We start from the raw sequence: 7928 nt of genomic DNA, 5'->3' as shown, positions 1-7928 counted from the left end.
TGATGATGATGATGATGATGGACTGCTCACGTTTCCTCTGCACTCAAACACATCTCACTTTAAATATACCATAATTACTCATGTTTAATATCATTTAATTAACAACATGCATAGAATTTCTAAGATCTGGTCCTGAATTTCTTGTCAAATTAATTTTGCTGTAAAAATGAATTCTCTGTGTGTTTATCAGGATTTCTTTTTTTTTTTTAATTTTCTTTCTTTCCTTTTTCTTTTAAAATATTATTTATTATTAATATTATTAATAAGTATTTAATAAAAGTATTAAAAGTGCTATATAAACACTCCATCGCCTACTTCTTGTTGTTAATAATAATAAAAATAATAATAATAATAATAATAATAATAATAATAATAATAATAATAATATAATAATAATAATGTAATGACCTGTCCCCTATAAGCAGCGGTTATTGTTTTAGTAAATTTTTTGGTCCATTTTTTATTTTTATTTTTTGTAGTTTTTTTTTTTGTAGTTTATAAATAAATACATTTTCTGGTCAGATTTACATCATTTTTAACTTGCAAAGTCCTACTTTGACTAAAACCTATTTTCATTGATAATCTTAATGATATATATTTGCTTTATAAACAAGGACCATTTTATTTGATGTACATTAACAATCAACACTGAGGAAAATAAACCCCTTTGTCATAGTCATACTGACACTGGAGACTCCTTCCATGAACTCGCTTTTTAATCTGTTCGTGTGCCATCACGAGGTTATTCTGATAAGGATTCACATTCGTGTGAAAGAAGCGTCGTAACGAGCTTCTTCTCCTGAAATCAGGTTGTGTTTAAGGTTCAGGTGTAGACGCTCCAGTAGATGATGTTAAAGGTGAGGTAGGCGAGAGGAAACAGGATCCTGGAGTACGAGTCAATTATGTAGCTGTTGCTCATGAGCAGCTGGAGGTGGTATCTCAGCGGTCGTGTTTTCCGTAGACGTGTTCCCAGAGCAGGAGGAACCTCAGGAACGCTGGAGTTCTGAGAAGACATGGGAGGTTCCACACCGAGATCCGTCAGCTGAGGAAAGGTGCTGAGCTCCATGTCCGGGTCGTGGAAACAGCCATCGAAGGCCATGGCCTGGGACGTGTCGAAACTGGGGAGCTACAGACAGGAAGGAAGCATCAGTACAAACATTCCTAAGGAAGTGAAGTTGCCCTACTGCAGGGTGGTAAAAGTTGACATGTGGTGTTTTTACCAGCAGATGGCAGCTTTTCACTAGTTTAAAACACATCAAACTCAACTGATCAAAGCACTTTTACAAAGCCACGCCCACAAAACCATGCTCACAAGCCGTATTTACCTATAAACGAATTCGATTAAAAACCCTTCACAAAGCCCCGCCCACAAAGGCTATTGACTCCATCTGATCGGAGATCGATGATAAAACCACGCCCACTAGTTGCGTTCACTCGTTAATAAATCGACAAATTTTATCAAAGCGTTAATAAAGATTAAAGGAACTTAATCAATTAAAATAAACGAGGAGATCTCAAACCTTCCCCTTCTTCATCTTCTTCATCTCCTCCACGGTGGTGAAGTAGTTGACAGCAGCGTATTCGATGACTGACAGGAAGACAAACAGGAAACTGGACCACAGGTAGATATCCACCGCCTTTACATAGGACACCTGGGGCATGGAGGCTGACACGCCGGTGATGATGGTGGACATGGTCAAGACGGTGGTGATTCCTGAGAAGAACCAAAAACAGGTCCGTAATGTAACACCACGTGTGGACAAAAGTGGAGAGATTTGTAAATAGAAATGCAGACGAAATGTTTTCCATGCATTTAACAGATCTGGTAGAGAGAGTGTTTGTACATGGGTCGGTTTGCTCAAGTACATAACTAGGTGTGTGTGTGTGTGTGTGTGTGTGTGTGTGTGTGTGTGTGTGTGTGTGTTTGTGTGTGTGTGTGGTACCGAGTGAGACACGAGCAGGTACGGCTCTTCTGTCGATCCAAAAGGACACCCAGGAGAGCACCACCATTAACATAGTGGGAAAGTAGGTCTGCAGCATGAAGAAGAAAATGTGTCTCCTGAGGATGAAGTTGATGTAGAGTCTGTTGTACCAGCCTGAGCGGAAACGGAGACAAAGCCGGCCGTTACTCAGCACTTTTTCAGCCAAAGATGTACAAGGAGCTTCAGAAAGAAGGACAAAAAAATCAGTGTACCGGTGCTGCTGTAGAAGGCCAGGCCGCTGGACGGGTTGAACTCCTCTATAAAGAACTGCGAGAGAACGATCTCATCTGTTCTGAGAGAGTCGTTTCCGTTCTTCCAGTACAGCATGAGGTCGTTTTCATTATAAGCGTCTGTGCGATAACGAGTCAGGGTTTATTACAGTGCAGCAGAACGTCATTAGAAATCAGCAGGAGATCACCAGAGGGACGTTTATGGACAGAAATGGAGGAAAGTGTTTGAATAAAGTTCAGGTCTTATACATATGTATGAATAATACACACGTCACCTGAAAGTGTGTTCTTTAGGTGTCTTTAATTAAATACTATGTTCGTCATGATTTGCCTTTAAAACATAGGACATGAAATACAAATAAAAAAATACGAATTTTAAAGCCGAAGATCAAACATCTGCAAATAAAAGAAAAATAATCGTTAAAATTCGACTCGATTAGCAAGTTAGCAAATTCTATCCGGGGAGAGACGTGAGGTCGGATGTTAGTGGGGTGCTGCTTTACCTCACACGTGGTGGACGTTTCGTCAAGTCGATCATTGGATTAAAACTTTTTGTAATTGTTGTGAAGGTAAAGAAACACTTACAGCTCTCCAGCTCCAGGGAACAGTTCTGAGTGTCCAGAGGAAAGCTGCTGAAGTCCATGGAGCACTGAGCCGTTACCGTTATCCTGCAGCAGATCAAATCACTTCACACATCACAGGGTTTAGCAGAACTGCTTCAGTCCAACAACTAACACACTTACAGCATTTAGAAGATGCCTTTATCCAGAGTGACTTACATTTTATCTCATTTTTTATACAACTGAGCAATTGAGGGTTAAGGGCCTTGCTCAAGGGCCCCAGCAGTGGCAGTTTGGTGGATGTAGGAATCGAACTCACAACCTTGCGATTGATATCCCAACACCTTAACCACTAGGCTACCACATTTCACACAGCAGGAGGAGCATTAACACCATACACAGGTTTATACCTCATAAAACCTTCAGAACTGTGAGATTAATCAAAGCTCTGATCAGAGAGCCGGTAGATTAACGACGTGAAATCCTTCAGTGGGACATTTAACTCCCTAAAAACTCTCTCCGCCGACTTCACCTACAGACGGAGCAACTTGTTCGGTGTAGTTGTAGTGTGTGACACTGACACATAGATTTTTCACCACAAACGCTATCGACATTCTCTGTACTGTTTGTTCGAGTCGAACGAATTTTAAATAAAAAAAAAATAATAATCTTGAAGTAGAAAGACAGAAATGTGTGGAATTGTCGTAAAAGGATGAATTTCATTTCACCGAACGTATTTACATTTACATTTAATTTAGAGGTGTAACGTCTGGAGAAATGAAGATGTTGTAGACTCTCGAGTGTTTGTGAAACTTTCCATTTCTTTCTATAACATTTTGCACGTTAAATTTCAGTCCATCGGAATTTGGTGCCTGCTGGTGAACGTTTTCTTGGAGAAGTGATTCTGTGCATGAAAACATCTCCCCAAACACAAGAGGTCACCTGACGCTATAAAGCACGTTTCCGTCTGGGTAAACCCTCAGCATGATGTTCTCCATGGTGGTGTCGTGAATGAAGGAGCGCTTTGAGTGGACGAAGAAGACGTCAGGAACCCAGATCTTCTTCACCAGCCGGGCGTCGAACGTCCGGCTCAGGTTGTTGCCCGAGGGAAAAGCCAGACGCTCGTCTTTCCAGTAATGCCTCAGGTAGAGCGTCATGGTGAAGTCCTGAAGAACAAACAGGAACCAAACTCACACCGGCGTTCGGATCCAGAGTCACAGATCCAGATGTTGGATAAAAACGGTGAAGTGTTTACCATGTTGACCTCTGAGATGCTGTCTAAACTCTCCACCTGTACGTCGATGCCTACGGGAATGGCTGAGCCTGTAGGGGACAAAACACAGCGGTGTGGGACACGGGGGGTGGGGGGGGGGCACGACACACGTGTGAACAAGGCTGAACATCTCCTTTCGTTCGGGACTGTGAGTGAAAGTGGGCGGCTTTGAAATGGGAGAAGCAGAAGTATTGTTTCGAGGGTTTTTGTTTGAGAGAGTAGAAGGCGTTGTCCGGTGTGTTGAAATACCGCACACGGGGAAAATGTAGGCTGAACGTCAACACGACATCGGACGCCATGGTGACGGACCGGTTTTACTGAGACTGACTGTAAACCTCTGGAGGGAAACGGCTGAAACTTCACCGACGGAATCTAGGAATATTTATTTCATCAGAGTTTAAGAGAAATTTCTAACATCGGATCAGGGAGTGATTCCTTTTACACCACAGTTTCTCTACAACCACCACAATGTTTGCTTTATTAAAGAACAAGGCAGCATTTCTACAGTCTATAGTTACGTGTGATATCGCGGAACGTGTAAGAAACACAGAACGTTCTCACGTAGGTCACGTGAACGAGCCGTTACCGTACAGCGGACTTAATTATATATAAACCTGTACGAGAGAATTAATCAACAACTTCTGACCAATCAGCATCCAGGAATCAGGAGCAATAACAAGACTAAAAGTTAAAGCTTCGTAGGAAGAAAAATCCATCAAGAAATCATGTAGAATTCATCTGCAACTAAAACTAAGTGCACGTTTAACGAATTAAAATTCAAATAGAACAGAAATATAAATATTTATATAATAAACAGCTAACATGTCTCTAACCACAGCTTCTCCTCCTTCTGCCTACATTTTACAAGGTCACGTGTTGTAGAGCTAAAACAAACTCCGACAGCTCACACGTCGAGACACGTCGGCTGCAGTAAACACGTCGTGGTCACAGACGAAAGCCACGGAGAGGAACGAGCGCTGATGGATGAAGCCGGAGATGCTTCGAGGTTTGAGGTTGTGGTGGTGATGATGATGATGGAGGGAAGTGTGTATTTGTGGAGCAGGAAGGCGTGTCTGCGGCAGGAGAAGTGAAGCCCGAGTTGTAAACTCCTAAAAGTTTTTAATCAGCGCCTCAGCAGACGGATGTGTTTTCACTCACGGCCGTGTGAACGCAGACGTCTGTGGAGTTTATTCAGAGGAAGATGAAAGGCTGAGGATCGTCACAACTTCAGGGGAAATCAGTTAAAATACAGCGGAAGTTTCTGATTATTGTTTAAAAAGTGTTTGTAAAAGTTTGTGCACCCTAAGGACAAAAAGATCAGAGCATGTGACACCACACACACACACACACACTCACACACACTCACACGCACACACACACACTCACACTCACACTCACACTCACACTCACACACACACACACACACACACACACACACACACACACACACACACACACACACACACACACACACTACTACTACTACTACAGCTGTCTTCACCTTCTGGGTTCCTCACTGGTTCTTTAAGTAGTTCAGGGTTCTCAGAGTTTTTCCTGACAGGGAGCTACACAGAACATTTAAGTTTAAATAAATGAGTTGTGCTGGAAAGTGTGGGAAGATCGGGATAGAGCAATAAGAAAGAGCGAGAGAAAGAGAGCGAGAAAACCAAAAAAGAGAGAGAAAAGGGGAAGAAAAGGGGGAGAGAGAGAGAGAGACGAAGAGAGAGGAGAGAGATAGGAGGAGAGAGAGAGCAGAGGAGAGAGCGAGAGAGAGAGAGAGAAAAGGTGAGAGAGAGAGAGAGAGAGAGAGAGAGCACAGGGGAGAGAGAAAGAGAGAAAGAAAAACGAGAAGATAAGGGAGAGAGAGACGAGATAGAGATCGATAGATAGATGATAAAAGGAGAATAGAGAGATATAGAGATAGTATCATCGATAGATGCTACGAGTCTTATCTAATAGAGCAGATTAAAGGATATATATCATACGAGATCATATGAACTGAGATGCTCTGCTATCTACTCTCCGCTATCTCTACTGCTCTCTATCTACTATTATCTCTCTCTCTCTATCTCTCTCCCTGACCTCCTGCTATCTCTCTATCTCTCTCTATACCCTATCTCCTCTCTATGATAGCTCACTCTCTCTCTCTCTCTATCTCGATCTCTCATCTATCCTTTAATCTGAAATGAAATGGTTCTCATTTTTTCTCTCCTGCACCTGCTTAACAAACTGACCCTAATCCAGAACACAGGAACGTTACATCTGTGACTCAGGTAGCTGTGTGTGATTTGTGTGGCACAGATTTGGGTCAGCTCTATATTAGGGCATGTGGTCAGGATGACGTACTCGTGGTGCTGTTCTGACCTCCAAATCCTGGTCTCATGGCGAAGTCGGTCCTCGATCCTCAGCAGCTGCTCGGTTTTGATCAGGAGAGATGGTGCTGTCTGCTTTTTCAGCTTGTAGTCAATCCGGCTAGGTGTGAGAGTGAAAAAGAAGAGGTCAGGGATTAAAAGCGTAATCTGTGTCAACACAAGCTGGAATTATTCTTATTTAAGTGACATGTAGAAGAAGAGCAAAGCAACTCCACGCTACAGTTAATGATCATTTCACTGAACTTTTATTTCTCACAGCGTTTTCAGTCCTGGACTCTGATTGGTCAGAAGTGGAGATTATTCTCCATCGCAGAATCTCGGACTAAAGGGCAGCTGCACATCACAGATTATATCCATGTTAATCTGCTGCTTTATGAGTTTTCTGAGACAAAAGAGAATTTTATTTCTTATCAGGAGTTGAAGCTCAGTGTTCAGCGTGGTGTAACAGTCAGGGTTTAAGTTTCGGCTTAAGAGTGTTTTACGCACACACACACACACAAACGACACAACACAACACACACACACACACACACGCACACACACGCAACACACACATAGCAAATATGCACGCGCACACACACGCAAATTCAACAGACACATAGACAACACAGACAGACAACATAAATTAGACAACACACACAGACAGGACACATGACATGTACAAACACAGAGACCACCACACAGAGACACGACACACACAGACAGGACACAGACACACCGGGACACGCATCACACACACAGACACACCACAAAGACAGAAAAAAAAAGAGAAAAAAAAAACAAATAAAAGCAAAACAAGAAAAAAAAAAAGAAAAAAAAAAAAAGAAGAAAAAAGATAGAAAAAAAAAGAAGGACAAAAAAAAAAAAAACCAAAGAAAAAAAAAGAAAAAAGAAGAAAAAAAAAGTAAGAAAACAAAAAAAAAAAAAAAAGGAAAAGAAAAGGGCAAAAGAAAAAAAAACAGAAAAAATCAATCAAAAACTGAAATTAAAAAAAAACAAGAAAAAAACAACAAAAAAAAAAAAAACACGACATAAAAATCAATTAAGACAAAGAAAGTACAAAAAAATAAAAAAATAACGACAAAAAAAAAAATAAGAAAAAAAAAGAAAAAAAAAAAAAAAAAGGAAAAAAAGCAAAAAAAAAGAGAAAGAAAACAACGGAAAAATATAAAAAAAAAACAAACAGGGAAAGACAAAAAAAAAAAGGAAAAAAAAAAAAGGAAAAAATAAAAAAAAGAAAAAGAAAATAATAAAATGAAAGGGAAAAAAAAAAAAAAAAAATAAACAAACCGACCAAAGAACAAAAAAACAAAAAAAAAAAGGTAATAGAAAAATAAAAAAGAAAAAAAATAAAAAAAAAAAAAAAGACAATAGAAAAAAAAAGAAAAAAAAAAAATAAAGAAAGAAAAAAAACAAAAAAAAAAAAGAAAAAAAAAAGAAATAAAAAAAAAGAAAAAAAGAAAAGAAAAAAAAAGGAAAAAAATAATAAAAATAAAAAGAAAAATAAAAAT

At 39.9% G+C, this 7928-nt stretch overlaps 1 protein-coding gene across 1 annotated transcript in view; it reads right to left on the bottom strand.

Annotated features, from left to right (window-relative positions):
* Nucleotides 1–554: 554 nt before the first annotated feature.
* Nucleotides 555–7928, bottom strand: part of LOC113646372 (gamma-aminobutyric acid receptor subunit rho-3) — a 19574-nt gene continuing 12200 nt past the window's right edge. The window contains exons 3-9 of the mRNA XM_047808384.1: nucleotides 4028–4095; nucleotides 3715–3938; nucleotides 2798–2880; nucleotides 2195–2332; nucleotides 1944–2096; nucleotides 1521–1714; nucleotides 555–1126 (exon numbers count right to left, since the gene is read on the bottom strand). Of these exons, the coding sequence (XP_047664340.1) occupies nucleotides 824–1126; nucleotides 1521–1714; nucleotides 1944–2096; nucleotides 2195–2332; nucleotides 2798–2880; nucleotides 3715–3938; nucleotides 4028–4095 (1163 nt within the window). The 3' untranslated portion in view covers nucleotides 555–823. The remainder of the gene's footprint in view (nucleotides 1127–1520; nucleotides 1715–1943; nucleotides 2097–2194; nucleotides 2333–2797; nucleotides 2881–3714; nucleotides 3939–4027; nucleotides 4096–7928) is intronic.

The sequence above is a fragment of the Tachysurus fulvidraco genome, chromosome 25 (genome assembly GCF_022655615.1).
Source record: "Tachysurus fulvidraco isolate hzauxx_2018 chromosome 25, HZAU_PFXX_2.0, whole genome shotgun sequence".
Taxonomy (NCBI): Eukaryota; Metazoa; Chordata; class Actinopteri; order Siluriformes; family Bagridae; genus Tachysurus; species Tachysurus fulvidraco.
Note: the sequence above shows the minus strand (reverse complement) of the source record. Positions and strands in the feature narration are given on the sequence as shown.